Raw genomic sequence first — 22,008 nt, 5'->3', positions numbered from 1 at the left:
GTGTAACCCCGCCCACACCACTCATTGGCAGCTTTCTGTGTACACTGTGCATAGGCAGAATCAGTGGTGGGGGTGGAGTTACACAGAGCTCTTTAAGCATCATGTGGGACCATTACACAGTATGGAGCACTGTGTGGCCATTATACAGTATTGAGCATCATGTGTGGCCATTATACAGTATGGAGCACTGTGTGGCCATTATACAGTATTGAGCATCATGTGTGGCCATTAAACTGTATGGAGCACTGTGTGGCCATATTTTTTTCTGTTTATAATTATTGTTTATGAAACAGTGTGATCAGCAGTGCTAAATGGGTGTGGTTGGGGCGTGGATATGGGTATGACTAGCTGCAGAATGGGTGCCACTACCTTTGTCCCTCTTTGCCTTCTTCAAAGGTTGGGATGCAGATGGCTAAGCAGGATTGCAGATAGGCACGTACAACTAGAAGCAATAGATGCAGCTGGAGGCCATTTACAACTGATAAAATATGCAATTAGATATCTTGCAGAAGGGTATGGTTAACCACAGGAAGAGCGGAGATGTATATGTAATCAAGTACCTCCATATGAGAAATTAGTTTGAAATGTTTAGCTTGATTCAGCAAAGCTTATGAGTTTTTATAATTTGGAGTTGGGCACAGCAATGCTAAGAGAGCAATATGATAGTAATATGATTCACTGGAGCCAGTAAGTAGCAGGAACTCTGGCACTAGATGCAGGAAGGATAATAAGCCACATGACTGGAGCAGAGTCAAGAGGAAGAAAAAGCTAACTCCTGCAAATACAACTATACTTGCTGAATACTCAGGCAACTCATGGCTGCCTGAGCCATCCTTATGAGGTCTTTGATGATGAGGTCAGAGATGCCTGATGGGTTACTAGAGTAGCCTGGCACAGACCAATACAGAGAAGAAGGGAACAAAGTGCAGCACTGGAGCAGGGACAGGTGAATAACAAAAGTGCTCTCATTGTTACTGCATAGCGCAAATCTCTTTATCAGGGGTATGAAGAGGGCCGGTTTCAATACATTTAGAAAATGACTGAAAAGAGTTAATCAATGCAATGCGACTATGGCAGAAGAAAGTTTGTGTTATTTCTTGTAATCTATGGCTCAGTTTGTTTGTTTTTTCCCATAATTAATAAAATAGACAAAGTTATGCAGATGTCAGTTGCGGCGGCCTGGGGTAATTGTTGACTACTGAATCATGTAGCCTTGGTAATCAGAACGCGCAGAGTTTATTTTCTCGGTGATTTTTATTTTAGGAATATCTTTTGTTGGAAAACATTAATTTATTTCTCGTATCTAGAAACTAGTTACATAGCTGCTAATGCATATTCCAGAAGTGAAGAGAAGAAATGTTCTTTTATAGCTCCGGAATTTCCCTGCAATCTCATGTAAATGTCAGCGTTTCTTAACCCCTTAATGACAGCCAATACGTCTTTTAACTGACCTGAGATATAAGAGAATAGCCTTCCCATACAGGTAACAATCCCACAGCTCTCGGCTGTACACTATAGCTGACAACTTGCTGTATCAGCCACGATCAGTGTTGGCACCATCCATATCTGTTTAACCCCTTAGATGCTGCTGTCAATAGTGACTACATCATTATATATGGTTAACAGAGTGTGGGGGCTTCCTCTTTATCCAAATTGGTGCCCTCAGATCATGATTGTGTGGTCCTGATGTTTGCCATGGCAATTCATGACCAAATAGCGGCCTTAGAATCTGATGGCTGTAGTAATCTGTTCAGAAGTTAGCGGCATTTAGGTGGTAAAAAAACACATTTTCATTTCCGTCATACCACTTTGCATTAATTCCTGTAAAGCACCTGAAGAGTTAATAAACTACCTGACTGCAGTTTTCAATATGTCAGGGGGTGCTGTTTTTAAAATGATATCACGTTTGGAGGTTTCCCAATATATGAGACCCCTGAAGTCACTTCAAACATGGATAAGTCCCTAAAAAAATACATTTTGTAAATTTCCTTGAAAAAGCGAAAAATTGCTTCTACAGTTTTAAACCTCCTAAAATGCTAGCAAAATAAAATAAAATTTTACAAATGGTGCTGATGTAAAGCCGACATGTGGGAAATGTTATTTATTAATGATTTGCTGTAGTATGGCCAACTAGATTAAAGGGATAATCATTCAAATGTACAAAATTGCAAATTTTTTTACATTTTTCTCAAATTTTTGAAATTTTTTATAAATAAACTCAAAACATATTGACCTAAATTTACCATTATCATAAAGTATAAAGTGTCATGAAAAAACAATCTCAAAGTCACTGGGATTTGTTAAAGTGTTTCAGAGTTATTACCACATAAAGTGACACTGGTCAGATTGAAAAAATTTGGCTCCGTCACTAAGGGGTTAAAATAAGCTGCAAGGGTTAAATTGTTATATATTAAGTTTTATGACACACGTTATGTGTATGTGATTATTTTCATGCATACGTGCTGCACTATTTTGTCCAGAATCTGCGAAGGAGGCTCCAACTCAGGTGTGAACAGAGTCTTAACTAAACAAAAGCAGATGCTGCACAGATCATTCTAATATTTAGTACATTGCATCAGTCTAAAATCCAGACTGTCCAGTTATTCAAGCATTTCCTAGATTGGCTACGTCACTCACCAACAGCAAACAGAAATCTTAAAAACATTGAGGAAATACAAAAATAGTATAGTAATTGAATAATAGGAAGGCGTATAATAAAATTGTTTGTCCTCAACATTTTGTCTTAGGTACTGATAAAGATCCCAATGCATATGCCAGGAGTATGTAGACTGACCCTAGTATCCTTCGGACATATCAAACCTAGATCAATGCCTTATCCTAGCGTTCACTTGTGCTCATAAGAGACTATGGCCTCAGGTGGCCCCTAGTGGCCCCTTATCTCCTGGGGAATGGAAAGAATCATCCATTGAAGATTGACTCTCCATTGTGGAGATATTTGCAATCAAAGTAATTGACAGTTAATGAGTTAATTTTCATAAAATCCAAGTGGGCATTATCAAATAGGTTTCACTGTGGGTGTGTACTTCTCAATAAATGATACTGAACAATCATGAGCAGTCAACAGCCCAGGAGAAAAAGAACATGCCCCACTATAGCTAAGAACAGGCTACTAGGTTTGTAATGTGACGCAGGTAAACTCAGCTGTAGTGCTCTTCCCCCCACATGGACTGCCAGTAAGTGAAGGCTCAAAGGTGTCAGTAATGACTCTCAGGTCTGCTGTACTTATAGGAACTTGTAATGGCCCTGCAGTGAGACCTGTGTGTCCTTCATTATGTACCTCACACAGTAGTAGACTGTTCTAACCTATGGCAGGGGGGTGTTCTTTCCCCAGAGTGTTGCAGCATATGATTGAACTACACTATGTTCCAAATTATTATGCAAATTACATTTTTATCAGATTTTCCTAAATGGTGGGTGCAAATGACAGTCAGTCTAATAAAAGTCATCACCTGTTAGATTATACATCGAATTTTATTGAAGAAACCTCCCAATGATAACAGTATAATCTCCAAAATGAATAAAAACTCAAAATGCACTGTTCCAAATTATTATGCACAGTAGAATTTTTATACATTTGATATGTTTTAAAGAACTGAAAATGCTCATTTGTGGAATTTGCAGCATTAGGAGGTCACATCCACTGAACAAAAAAGCTATTTAACTCTAAAACATTCTAACAGGCCAAGTTACATGTTAACATAGGACCCTTCTTTGATGTCACCTTCACAATTCTTGCATCCATTGAACTTGTGAGTTTTTGGAGAGTTTCTGCTTGTATTTCTCTGCATGAAGTCAGAATAGCCTCCCAGAGCTGCTGTTTGGATGTGAACTACCTCCCACCCTCATAGATCTTTTGCTTGATGATCCTCTAAAGGTTCTCTATAGGGTTGAGGTCAGGGGAAGATGGTGGCCACACAATGAGTTTATCTCCTTTTATGCCCATAGCAGCCAATGACTCAGGTATTATTTGCAGCATGAGATGGGGCATTGTCAGCATGAAGATGATTTTGCTCCTGAAGGCACATTTCTGCTTTTTATACCATAGAAGAAAGTTGTCAGTCAGAAATTCTATATACTTTGCAGAGGTCATTTTCACACCTTCAGGAACCTTAAAGGGCCTTACCAGCTGTTTCCCATGATTCTGGCCCAAAACATGACTCCTCCACCTCCTCGCTGACGTTGCAGCCTTGTTGGGACATGGTGGCCATCCACCAACCATCCACTACTCCATCCATCTGGACCATCCAGGGTTGCTCAACACTTATCAGTAAACAAGACTGTTTGGAAATTAGTCTTCATGTATGTGTGGGCCCAATACAACCATTTCTGCTTGTGAACACTGTTTAAGGGTGGCCGAATAGTAGGTTTATGCACCACACCAAGCCTTTGAAGGAGCCTACACCTTGAGGTTCGAGGGACTCCAGAGGCACCAGCTGCTTCAAATATCTGTTAGCTGCTTTGTAATGGCTTTTTAGCAGCTGCTCTCTTAATCCGATAAACTTGCCTGGCAGAAATCTTCCTCATTATGCCTTTATCAGCACAAACACATTTGTGCTCAGATACAGCCACAAATCTCTTAACAGTACGATGATCACGCTTATGTTTTTGGAAAATTTCGAATGTTTTCATCCCTTCACCAAGGCATTGCACTATTTGATGCTTTTCAGCAGCAGAGAGATCCTTTTTCTTTCCCATGTTACTTGAAAACTGTGACCTGCTTAATAATGTGGAACATCATTTTTAAGTAGTTTTCCTTTAATTGGAATCACCTGGAAAACCAATTATCACATGTGTTTAAGATTGATTTCAGTGATCCATTGAGCCCTGAGACACAATACCATCCACGAGTTTATTTGAAAAACAAAACAATTAAATTTTTATGACACTTAAATCCAATTTGCATAATAATTTGGAACACAGTGTATTCCTATTTCTTCCATATTAAGTCTACATTCCCAAGATGAGTATTTTGTGAGTTTTTGATGTTGCAGATTTTCTGCACTATTTCTGTACCTATTAAGTAAATTATATAACTTAGGTTTTTTCATTGCGTATTTGAGTTAATTTTTTTTAACATGCAATTTTATCGGGTTTCTGACACTGCAGTTTTTGTCTCTTTTTTGTGTGTCACAGTTTAAATAAATTTGCTTTGTTTTTTTATACTTATTGGTATTTGGCTTTGACAAAACTTTATTGACACAGTAATGTGCAGAATTCATGTGTTGTTAGTGCCTTTCCTCAGCGGTAACACACTAACAACGCGTGTGTGTTTTTTTTTACCTGTGGATTTTCTACCTCTAATGGAAATCTATAGAGAAAATCTGCACATAAAGCTCAGTGTACCTGCAAGAGACTTTACGTACTTCAAAAATGCAGCGCAGGTCAGATTATGCTGCATTAAAAAAGCACAGTGGGCATGAGATTTCTATAAATCCCATTCACTGTGCTGGAACTGTAAGAAGCTGCGATTTTGTGCAACAAAATTACGAAGTGTCAAAAACGCACCAAAAGCTCATTGTGGGAACTTACTTTTAGGCCATGTTCACACATTCACTATTTAGTCAAACTTTTACCTCAGTATTTGTAAGACAAAACCAGGTGAGGAACAATTAGAGGAAAAGTATAATAGAAACACGTCACCACTTCTGTAATTATCACCCACTCCTGATATTGACTTACAAATACTGAGGTAAAATACTGACCAAATACAGAACATGTGGTAAAATCGTAAAAATCAGAGTCACGCAAAAGTACAATATTGGCCCATAGTTTTCTGTGAGCCCTATTAAGGGGAATGGATCATCATATATATATATATGATGCATTAACTGCACATTCCAGGACTAAAATGCATGTTATAGACTCAGGATCAATACAGTGCACTAAATAGATGTGTGAATTCTATACTAAGTGGCAAAATGTGAAAAGTTTTGTATCTCATGCAACAGATGTTCTTTTGTGATCTTGCTGCACACATAAGACTAAATAATTACAGTACAGTTAATAATCTACAGTGACGTCTGTGGTTGTTTGTCTTCTTTAATGTCATCTTCCCGTCTTTCCTCTTCTGTTTCTTTCTTCGCTCTGTCAAGAGACAAAACATAAGAAAAGAAAAATTGAATCAATCTGTTGTCACACAAGCTTGTCTGAATTATTTTTGGGGACTAGTAAAGAGATCAGAGAAAGTAATAAATGTCTGTCAGTAGAGTGTACAGATGAACGCTGCGCTTAATATTCAAGTTAATTTACTCTGGAATAATGCTGTGGAAATCACATATAATGGATAGTCATAGATAGACAGATAGATGATGAACAGGACAGACATGATAGATGGATAGATAGACGATAGACATGATAGACACACAGAAATATGACAGATAGCAAGTAACATGTTTTTCTTATCTCATAAAACCATTTCACTTAAAATAAACTCTGTAACAGAATAGCAAAGGGGTGTCCGTGTGCGGAGAACAGTCAGGAGCTAAGCTCCCTCCACATGCTGTGGATGCCGACCATATTACATTTTATACATTATATGTGGATGCTTCTGTGTCTAACAGTAGTAATCAATGCTGAGTTTTAAACGCTGCTGTTAACTATTTACATGCTGCTGTCAATCACTGACAAGTGTTTAAATGGCATTATTGCTCATTCACACTGGCTCCCATCAACCCTTAGAAACGTGATGATTTATTATGCATGTCAGGGATGGCGGCAGAGACACGGATTCATTTTTAAAGAGGATCTATCAGATGGATTTTGGACTCTAAACACAAGACTGTAATGGCGCTTAGAAGCTGATTAACATGATACATGACATAGAAGTTTTTTGCTTATGAGACACAACTTTAGCAGGGCTTGGACCTTGCCTGTCTAGATACTGTTCGCACCCCAGCTGCCTCTGGCTCTGGTTTATGACTAACGGGTTACTGCTTTTTCAGTCAACTGTATCTGACCAAATTTTGCACAGGCACCAGCATTGCCATAGCTAAGAGAAAAATTAGTCCACCTCTATTAGATGCTATAAATCACATAGATGTATAGATAATAGATAGAGCCTTAGATTGCTTCCTTAACATGACATTTTGATAATGACAGACTTGGTTTCTTAGTTTCTATGGAAAAGAGCTATTTTGTACTAATCATAATCATTCCCAAGTTTCCATTATTCTTACCATCTTAAAAAACAAACAGATGCTGCTAAATTGGGAATTATGAGCACAACCTTTCTAACAGATTTTATTTTTTAGTATTTACCCTTTCTTCCTCTTCACGGCTGTGTATGGCACATAGAATAGGAAGATTAGCAGGAGCACTCCACATACCGAAGATAGCACAATCGCTGCTATAAATATGGCGTCATCTGCAAAAGGACAAAGCATAAAACAGTTACAGTCAAGAGATCTGTTATATCAGGGTACATGATATACATTTTAATTAAAAACAGTATTACTAAGAACTCTGTGTTATTTAAATGCACTTTTGCTTTTTACTTATTTACTTTTTACTTAGTTATTTACAGCAGGGTTTTTGCTCATTTTGCTTCTTGTAGGTTTTATATGTTTTATGGCCAATGTGAACATGCGTTTATGTGCTGCATGTGTGCCAACTCAAACCAAGCTCAGTTTTGGGTTTTTTCTTTGTATTTTTGCATTCTATGCAAGCCCGGGTGTGGCTTCCCTTTCCTGAGCTGGAAATTACACTTAAAGGCTTCCCCAGACTGGTGTCCACTGGTTGAGACCCGGTCCTTTTGTCTGCCCTTATTCACACACTGAGGTCAACTCTTACACATGATAAGGTTTTTCATATTAGGACCGTCCCGATCTGAGTCACCTTGTCGAGGAGGGATGGCTTTTATGCTATTTTTGATCAAAAACAGTATTACTAAGAAACCTGTGTTATTTAAATGCACTTTTGCTTTTTACTTATTTAGTTACAGCAGGGTTTTTGGTCATTTTGTTTCCTGTAGGTTTTACATGTGTCACTGACAGTCGTTATACTGGAGGTAAAGCAAAGAGATAGTGAGAGAAAGAAATAAGTTGTCAAATGCAAACTACACACACAACAATGTAATGGCTAAAAGTACAACTCAATAAAAGTAAAAACCATGTAAGTGAAATAATGGGACTTATTCTAAGTTCACAAATATTGACAAGTAGGCCAAATTACTGTACTTAAAGATTACCTGACAGCTGATACATGCTGCATGTTCCACGGGTAGCATGTATCTGACCCTGGCTGTATGACTTCAGCCATGAGTCTTTGACTCTGAAACTCCTACCCCATACTTTAGGATTAAACTTTGCTAAAATTAACAAACCCTGATTTATTGCACCTTAGCTGGGAGTAAGTAAGATATATCAGAACTCTGTTCAAGTGTTCAGTATGGTTTGATACACCATGATTAAGGCTTTTTGCTGAAACACGTCAGTTTCTATGAATGCTACTCTCTAGATGGCCAGCTTTTTTATTCCACATGCTGGTACAATAAAGGAGTTTCTTCATCCAACAAGAAAATCATTTTATTCACTGTTAAGGTACCTTCACACGAAACGACATTATAACGATATCGCTAGCAATCCGTGACGTTGCAGCGTCCTCGCTAGCGATATCGTTTCGTTTGACACGCAGCAGCGATCTGGATCCTGCTGTGATGTCGCTGGTCGCTGAATAAAGTCCAGAACTTTATTTGGTCGTCCGATCGCTGTGTATCGTTGTGTTTGAAAGCAAAAGCAACGATACCAGCGATATTTTACACTGGTAACCAGGGTAAACATCGGGTTACTAAGCGCAGGGCCGCGCTTAGTTACCCGATGTTTACCCTGGTTACTAGCGTAAAATGTAAAAAAAACAAACAGCACATACTCACATTGCGTCCCCTGCAGTCTGCTTCCTCCTCTGACTCAGCGCCGCAAAGTGAAAGTGAAAGCAGCACAGCGGTGACGTCACCGCTCTGCTCTCACTGTACGGCGCTCAGTCAGTCAGGAAGTGGACGCAGGGGGACGTGAATGTAAGTATGTGCTGTTTGTTTTTTTTAGATTTTACGCTGGTAACCAGGGTAAACATCGGGTTACTAAGCGCGGCCCTGCGCTTAGTTACCCGATGTTTACCCTGGTTACCAGGGGACCTCGGCATAGTTGATCGCTGGAGAGCGGTCTGTGTGACAGCTCTCCAGCGACCAAACAGCGACGCTGCAGCGATCGACATCGTTGTCGCTATCGCTGCAGCGTCGCTTCGTGTGAAGGTACCTTAAGTTTGCCGCTGGAGAACATTTCCCTTTCTCTTCTGTGCTGAGAAAATCTTACAGCATGGGATCGCAAATAATTATTTCTGTGAGGCAGAACATTTCACTGGCTGTTTTTAGGAAATGTTTTACCTCACAGAAAGAATCAGCTGCGATCCCATGCTGTCCTGTCTGTATACTCTTTTGCTTCCCCCAGTGCCCAGGAGCTGTGATATGATCAGACCATGTTCCTACACAGTCAGACACAGCCATTACACAGTACACAGCAGGGAACATGTATAAGATTATCTCAGCACAGGAACAATTTCTTGAAATACATCCAATCGTGGAATGTATTATAAGTCAAAAATCTATTGATTAAAATGAACATTGTTTGTGGGAAAACTGCTTTAATAATGTCACGTGAGCCCTTGGAGACCAAGTGCTAGAATAGCACCGGTACGGGATGTATCACTTAGTTTTATTTTACTAGAGGTACTCGACTTCCTGGGGCTCACGTGAGGTTTTTATGACATGTGAGCCTAGTGACGAATCAGCACTGTCCTTGCCTTTGGACAAATCAAATGTCAAGAGTAAGTCAGATATCAGCTGCAGCACTAACTTCCTGTTGTTGTTCAATACATCCGAAAGTGGGGACAGTGTCGCCTGTGATGGTTGTGTGCAAGGCTGACATAACAACCTTACCGAGCCCCGGAAATAATAAACATAATAGTCTCAAATAAACCAATCCCTGTAGTCAAATGGGGGTAACACTCCACAAAAGCTGAAACATACTAGCCTCTAAAATATCTTATAGAGGACAAAGAAGTGCTTTTTTCATAAAATGATATTGATAAAGCTTTTCACTTTATTAATTCATTTAAATATAGTACAAAGTATTCACTAAAAGGGTGTCTATAGCCCAAAAGGGACACAGCGCCAAATCACTGTATAGATTCTAAATGCTTACAGCGGCAATAAATGCACATTCTTGAAAAAGATATCCCAGATCAATAATTAAATGCCAAAAATAAACATTAATCATGATAGCAAAATATGATAGGAAGTGTCTAGATCAACATTACATGTGTTGACTATGTCAGAAAGATTATACAAAATAAAGGCCTGGTATACATTTGTAGTAATTTGCTGTTGATATAATTACATAAGGTAATACAAAATAAATTTGGCCTTTTTCATTATCATATATGTCTATCTCTCATGGCAGACTCTAGATCCAGACATTAGAGCCCTGGGAATGCAAGTGCCCACACCGCTGGAACAGTGGCGGTACTGCAGGTGAATATAGCCCGGGTATATTTTGGCCTAGCCCAAACTATACCCCAGGGTACAAATTGGACTAGTCCGGTTTATACCCATCCAGGTCAGAATATACCACAGCAACTGTAGATCAGATTTTTCAGGCTTTTGAGAACCATTGAGTGACATTCTTAATAACTGGGCCCCAGGCAGCACACATGGGCCTCAGGCAACACGCAGGGGCCCCAGGCAGCGCACAGGGCTCCAGACAGTGCAAAGGGGCCCAAGGCAGCGCACAAGGGCCCCAGACAACGTACAGGGCCCCAGGCAGTGCAAAGGGCCCCAGACAGGACACAGGGCCCCATGCAGCCCACAGGGCTCCAGGCAGCACATGGGGCCCCAGGCAGCACATGAGCTCCAGGGAGCGCACAGGGGCCCCAGGCAGCACACTGGGGCCCTAGGCAGCACACGGGGCAGAGACAGCAAATGGGGCCCCAGACAGCACACAGGGGTCCCTGTCAGCACACGAGGCCCCAGGCAGCACACGGAGTGGCAGAGACAGTGCACAAGGGATGGGGAAGAGACAGCATGCAAGGGGAAAGAGACAGTGAACGGGGACTCAGGCAGCACACAGGGCCCCAGGCAGCGCACAGGGGGCAGAGATAGTGCACAAGGAAGGGGGAAGTGACAGTGTGCAAGGGGGGAAGAGACAGCGCGCAGGGCCCCTGTACGCTGTCTCTGCCCCCTCTGTGCTGCCTGGGGCCCCAAGTTCTGCCTGGAGCTCCATGTGCTGCTTGGGGCCTCGTGCGCTGCCTGGGACCTCGTGTACTGCCTAAGGCCCTGTGCACTGTCTGGGGCCCCTGTGCGCTGCCTGGGGTCCTGTACACTGCCTGGGGCCCCGTACGCTGTTTGTGGCCCTGTGCACTTCCTGTGGCCCCTGTGCTCTTCCTGGGGCACCTCTGTGCTGCATGGGGCCCCTCTGTGCTGCCTGTTGCCCTGTGTACTGCCTGGGGCCCCTGTGGGCTGCCTGGGGTCCTGTGCACTGCCTTGGGCTCCGTGCGCTGTTTGGGGCTCCGTGCACTGCCTGGGGCCCCTGTGTTCTGCCAGGAGCCCCGTGTGCTGCCTGAGGCCCCTGTGGGCTGCCTGGGGCTCTGTGCACTGCCTGGGGCCCTGTACACTGCCTGGGGCCCTATGCGCTCCCTGGGGCCCCTGTGTGCTGCCTGGGGTCCTGTACTCTGCCTGGGGCTCTGTGCGCTGCCTGGGGTGCATGTGCGCTGCCTGGGGCCCCTGTGTGTTGCCTGGGGCCCTGTGCACTGCCTGGGGCCCTGTGTTTTGCCTGGAGCCCTGTGGGCTGCCTGGTGCCTTGTGGGCTGCCTGGGGCCCCGTGTGCTGCCTGGGGCCCCCGTGGGCTGCCTGGGGCCCCTGTGCACTGCCTGGGGCCCTGTGCGCTGCCTGGGGCCCTGTGTGCTGCCTGGGGCCCTGTGTGCTGCCTGGGGCGCCTGTGTGCTGCCTGGGGCCCTGTGCGCTGCCTGGGGCCTTGTGCTCTGCCTTGGGCCCTGTGCACTGCCTGGGGCCCTGTTTGCTGCCTGGGGCTCCGTTATTGATTATATCACTCAATGGTTCTCAAAAGGCTGAAAAATCTGATCTACAGCAGCTGGGGTATATTCTGACCCAGAGGGGTATAATCTGGACTAGTCCAATTTGTACCCCGGGGTATAGTTTGGGCTAGGCCAGAATATACCCAGGGTATAATCTGGCCTAGGCCACTTTAACCCCGGGTATATTCTGGGCGGGGGGGGGAGGGGGGTTAATCTGGCCTGTTACACCGGGCCAAACATGAAGAATGAAAAAGGATTGTCCAAGTAGTGAACAACTAAAACGGGGAAAGACCCCGTATTTGCTACTGAAATGTGTTTAAACTGCCTAGACTGACCCTGAAATAAAAATATCAGGTGCAGTAGTACTAACTGAGGAGGGAGCATTGTTCAGTATTCTGGATTATAGCTATATTATGTTGAACACATTTTTTTTAGTTAAACACAAGAATTAAGTAAGCCATGGTCTTGATGTTACTTACTATTTTGATCATCATTGGTCTCCCCCGGCTCATCTGGCCCGTCTGTGTTACCTGTACTTAAAATCATGTCTTCAGTTACTGCAATAGAGCCGTTGTGTGGCTCTGGAATGACCCCCAAGAGTTTGCACATAAGGGGATATATGTGAATGCTGTCAAATGGCTCTGAAATGTAATTCTTTTTAAAGTCAGGTCCAAAGGCCCGAAAAATCATCTTCATGTCCATTTCATTGTTGTCAAATCCATGATCTCCCTTATTAACATAAAATATATATCGCTGAAAAAACAAACAGTAAAAGTGTTATAAAAATGGGGTGGCAGAGAAAAGATAATTGGGAAGTACGGTAAATATAATACAAATAATTTCTATGGAAATGCAGTTTCACACTAAAGATATAATGTTTGTCAAATGAATAGTGTCAAATGAATAGTGTCGAATGTATTAAAATAACCTCATGACACCCTGGACTGAGGAAAGTGTCCTAGATGCCCCTCCACCTATGTCCTGTCACATTTTAATGAATAAGAAATATAAATCCAGATGTTCCTTGGACTAAAACAGGTGATCATCAATGCAGTAAGTCAGAGGAGTCAAGGAAATCTGTAGATTATTGGGACATCTAAAAAAAGGATTATCTTTGTGAGACTGCCCATTTGCAGTATGTTTTGTTGTACTATGACTAAGTTGAATTAATAAAACAATAACTATAGATAGTTTGTTGTCAAAGGTTCCATTAAAGGGAACCTGTCAGCAGGACTGTGCTCAGTAACCGACAGACAGTGTCAGGTCGGTGCCATTATACTGATTACAATGATACCTGGGTGATGAAATCCGTCTTGTGGTTGTTGTTTAATCTTTATTTTCAGTTTTGAGTTAATGATATGGTCGTGTTCCGGGGCGGCCTGTTGGGGGGGGGGGGCTTCATATGGTGCTATTCAGAATGCAGACTGCTGACTGGTCACTGATACCTCACTGACCTGTCCCCTATTTTATATAATGAATATTATATATCTTTAATGAAAAAAAATCATCTTCTGCAGGCAGGCGCCGCTGCCGGCGCCTGCTCTGCCGCATGATCGCATCTATAATGTGCAGATAATTATTTTTTTTATGGTATGCATTAATTCATTAAAAAAAAAATCAGTCTGAAAATGGCCCTGGCCGTGCCTGCACAGTAGCAGCTATCGGCGCCACCTTGCTACAGAAAAATAAAATTTGCCTCCTCCAAGATGGTGCCGCAGGATCGCCGATAGATGCTACTGCGCAGGCTCGACCCGTGGCATTTTCAGACTGATTTTTTTTAAATGAAGTAATGTATACCATCAAAAATGATAATTAACTGCACATTACACATGCGATCATGCTGCAGCGCAGAGGATGCCACCGCATGCAGAAGATGATTTTTTTCTAGAACAATATATGTAATATTCATTATGTAAAATAGGGGGTGGGTCAGCGAGGCATCAGTGACCTGTCAGAAGCCATACACATAAGTACGTCATCAGAGCACAACATGAAGACCCCCATACCTCCAGGCCCACTCTGAAGCATGAGCATGTCATTAGCTCATAACTGAAAATAAAGATTACACAACAACCACAAGACGGATTTCATCACCCAGGTATCATTTTAATCAGTAAAATGGCGCCGACCTGACACTGTGTGTACGTTACTGTCCACAATCCTGCTGACAGGTTCCCTTTAAGGCCTTAAGCCCATACTATCATACTCGGTGGCTTAAATATTAATATTTGCCACATCTGATTTAACTTCCTTTGATATGATAATTATGAGAATTTTTTTCTTCTGTTCAAAGGAGTGCCCATTAATTGTTTCAGCAACAGATAAGTCTCGTACAGAGGTGTCTTCAAGTGCCTTATTTCCCATTATTTTTTAATTATGCTTGCTTATACAGCACCTTCTGTACATTGTCCTCATATTCTAATTTTCTTATTAGTCTGTATTTGGAATTCTGGAAGGAGTACCCAGAGAAAACCAAGGCAAATTCATGCAGTTGTGTCCTTGGTCAGATGTGAACCCAGAACTCCAATGCTGCAAGTCCAGAATGCTAACCATTCAGCTGATCATTGAAATAAATTAGCATGCTTACAGTGTTTTTTCACTTTCAGGAAAACAAACCGAAAAGACCAATGGCCTTGAGAAAATTTTAGAATTTGCTCTATGTCTTGTTGCATCTTTGTCTGCTAAAGGCGCAGTTGTTTCTTGTAGCAAATATTGGACCTTTTTTCAGTAAGTGACACATGGCCTTCATCACTTACCAATGGTGGACATCAAGGTAACACAAGCTGAAGTTTCTCTGTTACATAATATTACCTGTCACCACACAGTCACTACCTCATACAGATGGTGCAACATATTCAAATCCACAATGAAGGACAGCATCCAATCCAGGTGAAGTCTTAAAAAACGTTTCCTTTATTTGCCAGATGCAACATATTCAGTCATGAATTCCATCACGCTGCAAATCAACCAGCGGCTCAGTAAGAAACGCTGTAAATCTGGTGGCTGTTCTTCACTGCATAAGAATGGCCGAAGTACCCACACACTTCTCTTGTTCCAGTGAGTCCATTTTATTTTTTTAAATGTGCAATTAACCTGAGGGCATGCCCCATGCAGTGAGCAAGTGTTACTTTGCTTAGTTGCATGGCAGCCATGATGCTTTTTCCATTGTCACTTACAAGGCTGCTTGATTATAGTTGATTAGGAGTTATCCAGTTATGGTGGGGGTTAGGAGACGTTCATTGAGAAGGATGTGGAAGAAGTCTATGAGTATTGCCTGGTGTGGAGCTATCATCAGTAAACAATGAGTCTGCTTTAAGTTGTACATTACCATTTACGGTACTCAAAAGGTTTTGTATGAGGATTAGCTATCAGAAACATGTTCATGACTAGAAGTACAGTAGGAGGATAGCTTGAGCCTTGCTCATCTGGCTGGCTAGTTTACTTTCCCCACATGTCGTTCCATGTGCTGACCGAGAAATGTAGTTCCTAGTCCATTTCTGCCAAGGTGTATCCTTTTTTACCTCAAAAAATTGAGCCTATATTGTTGTGAACTCTGTTTCCGGGCTCCCTCCTGTGGTCATGAGTGGTACTGTGTGAGTTCTCTCTTTGGGCTCCTCCTGGTGGCTCTTTTTGTTATTTTGCAGGTTTCTGGCAGGATCAGCTGTCTCGTCATCTGCTAGTTAGGTTTCCTATTTAATCCACCTGGTCCTTCATTCCTTGCCTGTTGCCGTTGTATTCAGTGCTATTCTGATTGCTCCTGTCTACATCCGTTATCAGTCTCTCCAAGAGAAGCTAAGTTCTGTTTGCTTATTTTTGCTCATCTGTGTTCAAGATGTTTCCTAGTATATGATGAGTTTTTGTCCAGCTTGCTAATATGTGATTTCCCTGCTTGCTGGTGCTCTGGGGTGCTGAGTTGCTCCCCCCACATCGTTAGTTGGTGTGGGGGTTCTCGCATTCTCTGCGTGGATATTTTTGCATAGGGTTTTTTACTGACCGCACAGATCCCTTGCTATTTTCTGCTATCTAGCGTTAGCGGGCCTCATTTGCTTAACCTGTTTCATCTCTGCGTTTGTCTTTTCCTCTTAACTCACCGTTATTATTTGTGGGGGGCTTCTATATCTCTGGGGGATTTCTCTGAGGCAAGTGAGGTCTTTACTTTCTCTTTAGGGGTAGTCAGTTTCTCAGGCCGTGAAGAGACGTCTAGGATTTCAGGAAACGTTCCACGGCTGCCTATAGTGTATGCGGTTAGGATCAGGTTTGCGGTTAGTCCAGTTACCACATCCCCAGAGCTCGTCCTATTATTTTCTACTTAGCTGGTTAGATTTGTGATCCTAAGCCACTAGGATCATAACACTATATACTGGAATATATTGGTCCTCATAGAACGTGGAAAATAATTCCGACTCCTGAGGTGTCCGCATATTGCTAACACTAGAGCAGTCAGGCACTATTTAGCTTCCTATACTAACATCAGGCATGACTACACCTGCTCTTCAGCTTATCACAGAAGAAGGAGTCTTCCCCCAGAAGATCTTTTTAGCTGGACATTGGCTCTGCTCTGTAATGCCAACTCCACCTACATGACACCATTCAACAGTATTATTAAAATCAGCAGCATTAGCAATAATTTGGCTGACAGTTTTCTCAGTGAGTGAAATGTGTTGAGTTTCTTGCACCAACATCTGATTTGCCCCTGTAGATTTGCTCTGGAGTCTAAAATGGCACTGGCAGTAGCAGTGGATTCAGAGTGCCAATACCACTGCCAGTGCCCCTATCACCATGGCTGGCAGAGCCAGCAACACAGTGAGGCATTTGAATTATGCACTCCATCTCATCCAGCCCCATGCCATCTCAGGACAAAGGATGACTGTCATTGTCATCCAGTAAATGAATAGGATTCCGTTGCTCTTCTGAAATATCTTCCTTAGCGCTGGAGTGCTGTGGACTAGTGGTCTAAGAGGCTGAATAAATAGAATTATAATTGCCCAAATTGAAAGTCTGTTATGTACATGTGGTGTTTTGCTGTCAGATAAGGTTGACTGTACAGAATAATGACATAAACTGACTGTGTCGCTGTCAGAGGTAACATCTTCCAGCCGTTAATGAGTTGAATGATGTGCCATATATTCTATTACACGCTCCACTTCTTCCTCACTAATATGCTTCCCAGATGATAAGGAGGCTATTTGTGACCTGTGTTTGGTACCTCCACTTCTGCCATCCTGGCTAGTGACAGCAGTGTCGGAAGTGTTACTGCTAAATCTAGTGGCTCCAATATCTTTTTTTAGCTCTTTTATGTTTTTGTTTTCTCTTACAGCATCAAATCCATTGTCAGTGACACTTTTTCGTTTACCATGCATTTTGGACATAAGTATAATGTGTATAAAAAATGTAACCAAACTTATACAACCCTAGAAAATATTTTGAACCAACCAAAAATGCTAATGCAACTATGGCGCTGTTGTGTTATTTGTGTGGCATGTATGTATCTCCAATTTGCAATCTTAAAGGGAACCTGTCACCAAGATTTCCCCATATAAGGTACGGCCAGCACTTGTAAGCCATCTGTTACAGCATTATAGTGTAGTATGTTGTATGCATGTACTCAATCCCCTCTCCAAGGCACAAAAAAGAGCTTTATTATAAAAAAAAATGGTGCTGTCCAGTCTGACGGGCATCTCTGGTTTTGGTCTGGCGCCTCCTTTCTTCTTGTGATCACCAGCCTCCTTCCCTGCTTCATGTGAATGACGTGTCCTACACTATCCACACAGTGCGCCCCACTGTGCTCCTGCGTAGTCATACTGCTCTCTGCCCTGAGCAAACATCTGTAGTACACATTTATGGGGAAAGGCCAAAGATCGACGATGTTCCTGGTAAAACCGGTGCATGTGCACTACTGTACTTTGCTCTGTTTGGATGATGTAGGATGCATCATCCGCATGAAGTAAGGAAGGAGGATGGCGATCGTAAGAAGAGACGATGCACCTGATCAAGATCAAGACACCCATTGGACCAGACCTCAGTGTGTGTGAGCATGCATATTTCCTGGCAGATGATATCCGTGTTACACAGCCACAGTGTGCCCCCAACAGAAGTGAGCGGAGCTGAGCTCCGTCTCTACTTAAGCCACATAAATAATATTGTGAAACTCTTCCAGTTGTATTTAAAGAGCTTTAACCAGGGGGTGAACCGGTCTACATATCCATCAGCACCTAATGACTCGATTGCGGTGTGCCAGTAGATTGCTAGGATGGTTTAGATAGATTGTAGCTTAAACAATTGATAAATTGCAGGTTTAGTCCTCTAAAGGAACTAAAATATAAAGTAATAAACATGTGAAAAGTTCTAAGAAAATATAAAAATTGTAATAACCACTTTTTCTCCCATTAAAAATAAAATACAATAAAAATTACAAATAATTTTTGATATCTCGCAATTGTAATAGTCCAATCTATCAAAGTATAATATAAATTAACCCTTTTGGTTAAACACCAGAACTGCTCTACTACAGTTGCCACAATTCCTCAAACAATGTTCAAAACTTGATCTTTACACCCAAATGATATCAATAAAAGCATCAGCTCAGGGCACAAAATACAAGAATTTAAACAGCTCGATTAAGCAAAAAATTAAAATGTGACTGGTCTCAGAAGCTGACAAGAGAAGTAAAATTTTTTCACCACTTAAACTACCGTATACAAGTTTTATATTGCCACAATTGCATTGACTTGTAAAATTATGTTGACAAGTCATTTTTACCATGCAAAGTAAAGAGCCTGTAAAAACAAAATCCAAAAAAAAATTTCATTTTTTTGTAATTTTACTGAGCTTGAATTTCTTTTTCTTGTTTTTCAGTACATTGAATGGTAAACTCAGTGGTACTATTCAAAATTGCAATTGACACTTGAGTCTTTAAGTGTATGAGGATGTGAAATGTTCATTGATTTTCACAACTATATCCTGTAAATATATCTCGTATGCACTTTATAGCAAAATTCTTGGTGAATTGACTGTATTGAATCTTTCTTACTGACACAGAGCACTACAGTTGAGATATATACAGAAACCTGTGTATTTTTTCCAACAGATGCTGACTGGCAATATGAGTGCCTATACATTTTACTTCAATTACTAGATGCAATTTCATGCCCATTACAGTCTCTGCCATGTCAGAAAATAGAGCAGGGATCTAGTGAAGTATTGCTGGCCACCCAATATCCTCCATTTTAACCAATTTAAAATCATCCCTTTTTTGGGATCAGCAGCAGGTTTGTTGTTTGAATAATGAAAAACCCGGGGTTTTTAGACTCAACCTAGACTAAACCTAGTTCTGGCTCATAGACTTACATTGAGAAATGATATATTCAGATTGCCGAGTAAACACTGGAGTGATCTGGCCGGTTACAACTTACAGAATACGACTAGAGTGACGCCACTAACAGATGAAACGGTGGCTGGTAAGTAGAAGACTAAGTGCAGGGAATTTAAATTAGTAACACTACTCCAGTGCTAAAATTAGAAAAAAATGCTAGAGCGGTGCTTTAAAGTTATTATAAATCTTGAAAATCTTTAGGCTATGTGCCCACGTTGCAGATTTAGATGCGGATCCGCAGCGTTTTTGTGGCCGCACAGATTCATATCAACTTCGCAGTGTAGTGCACAGACAATGTTAAACTATGGGAAATGGAGATTTGTTATGCACATGCTGTGGAAATGCAGCATTTTTTTCTCCAGAATGTCAATTCTTTTTGCGGATCTACAGCCTTTCTGCACCCATTGACTTCCATTGAGTCAGGCCAATCCGCAGCAAAACCGCAGATGTAAAAAAGATCTGCGGATTTGCTGTGGATGTGCCTGTGAGAAACAAAGCAGATCGGGAGGAGGGAAGTGTGTGGGCGGGGTGTGGGTGGAGACTATGTGCGTGTCTGTGTGCGGGGATCTGTGTGTATGTGTGTGTGTGTATGTGTGTGCCGGTGTCTGCGTAAATCTGTGTCTGTGTGTGGGTGTGTGCAGGGCTGTGTGTGTGTGCGTGCGGGTTTGTGTGTAGGCAGGCATCGTCCGATGGGACTACTAATTCCATCCGGCTATGCCTGCTGCAGTGACACCATTAGCCTACTATAGGAAAGTAGTCCCATCATCCAGCTAATGTGTTGAATGTTAAAAAAACAAAAAAAACACATACAGTACACATATAGTACATAGTTACCATATACATCTAATCCCTGAAGCCATCGATCATCTGCAAATAAAATTAAAATAATAAACAAACAATATACTCCCTGTGTCCGACGTAAACCAATTAATAACGATTGTACCACAACGATCTCCCGAGGAGAGCTGTCACATCAGCAGATGTGACCGCTCTCCAGGGGCTCCTGTTGTGATTTTGCTTTTTGCTCCCTCTAGTGGTCATTAGTGATTTGACTCTGGAGCGTCTGTCTTTTCCTATATCCTCACCTGGGCCGTTAGTTCAGGGGCGTTGCTATATAAGTTCCCTGGACCTTCAGTTCAATGCCTGGCATCGTTGAAATCAGAGCTAATCTGTTGTGCTCTTGTCCTCTGATCCTGGTTCCTGTTTTTCAAGCTAAGTCTGCTTCCTTGCTTTTTGCTTTTGTTTTGTTTGGTATTTTTGTCCAGCTTGTTCCTATCTGTATCCTGACCTTTGCTGGAAGCTCTAGGGGGCTGGTGTTCTCCCCCCGGACCGTTAGACGGTTCGGGGGTTCTTGAATCTCCAGCGTGGATTTTTATAGGGTTTTTGTTGACCAGATAAGTTATCTTGCTATATTCTGCTATTAGTAAGCTGGCCTCTCTTTGCTGAACCTGGTTCATTTCTGTGTTTGTCATTTCCTCTTACCTCACCGTTATTATTTGTGGGGGGCTTGTATCTTGCTTTGGGGTCCCTTTCTCTGGAGGCAAGAGAGGTCTTTGTTTTCTTCTCCTAGGGGTAGTTAGATTCTCCGGCTGGCGCGAGTCATCTAGCGATCACCGTAGGCATGATCCCCGGCTACTTCTAGTGTTGGCGTTAGGAGTAGCTATTTGGTCAACCCAGTTACCACAGCCCTATGAGCTGGATTTTTGTATCTTGCAGACTTACACGTTCCTCTGAGACCCTGTCCACTGGGGTCATAACAGTATGCCAGGCCAGTATTAAATGTTTAATGCATTGCAGAAGTGGGATTATAAGAAAGAAAATTTTGAGTTTTTTTTTCCCTCTCTCATTTTTTTTTTTTTCTTTTCCCCTTTACCTCAGAGTGGCTTAAGCTTGCTGCAGACATGAATGTCCAGACCTTGATTACAAGTGTGGACCAGCTTGCCGCTCGTGTGCAGGGTATACAAGATTATGTTACCAGAAATCCTAGGTCTGAACCCAAGATTCCGATTCCTGAACTGTTTTCAGGAGACCGATTTAAGTTTAGGAATTTCAGGAATAATTGTAAATTATTTTTGTCCCTGAAACCTTGTTCGTCTGGAGACTCTGCTCAACAAGTAAAAATTGTTATTTCATTTTACGGGGTGACCCTCAGGATTGGGCTTTTTCGTTGGCGCCAGGAGATCTGGCATTGGCTGATATTGATGCGTTTTTTCTGGCGCTCGGGTTTACTTTATGAGGAACCCAATCTTGAGATTCAGGCAGAGAAAGCCTTGCTGGCTATGTCTCAGGGCCAGGACGAGGCTGAGGTGTATTGCCAAAAATTTCGGAAATGGTCCGTGCTGACACATTGGAACGAGTGTGCACTGGCCGCTAATTTTAGAAATGGCCTTTCTGAGGCCATTAAGAATGTTATGGTGGGTTTTCCCATTCCCACAGGTCTGAGTGATACCATGTCCCTGGCTATTCAAATTGACCGGCGGTTGCGGGAGCGCAAAACTGCAAATTCCCTCATGTTGTTGTCTGAACAGACACCT

General features: G+C 42.1%; 1 protein-coding gene across 1 annotated transcript in view; it reads right to left on the bottom strand.

Annotated features, from left to right (window-relative positions):
• Window positions 1-4,856: 4,856 nt before the first annotated feature.
• LOC143786080 (ectonucleotide pyrophosphatase/phosphodiesterase family member 7-like) overlaps window positions 4,857-22,008 on the bottom strand; it is a 63,306-nt gene continuing 46,154 nt past the window's right edge. The window contains exons 4-6 of the mRNA XM_077275278.1: window positions 12,582-12,855; window positions 7,279-7,384; window positions 4,857-6,105 (exon numbers count right to left, since the gene is read on the bottom strand). Coding sequence (XP_077131393.1) covers window positions 6,030-6,105; window positions 7,279-7,384; window positions 12,582-12,855 — 456 coding nt within the window. The 3' untranslated portion in view covers window positions 4,857-6,029. The remainder of the gene's footprint in view (window positions 6,106-7,278; window positions 7,385-12,581; window positions 12,856-22,008) is intronic.

The sequence above is a fragment of the Ranitomeya variabilis genome, chromosome 7, assembly GCF_051348905.1.
Source record: "Ranitomeya variabilis isolate aRanVar5 chromosome 7, aRanVar5.hap1, whole genome shotgun sequence".
In the NCBI taxonomy this organism is placed as follows: Eukaryota; Metazoa; Chordata; class Amphibia; order Anura; family Dendrobatidae; genus Ranitomeya; species Ranitomeya variabilis.
This window is presented reverse-complemented; position numbering and strand designations above follow the sequence as displayed.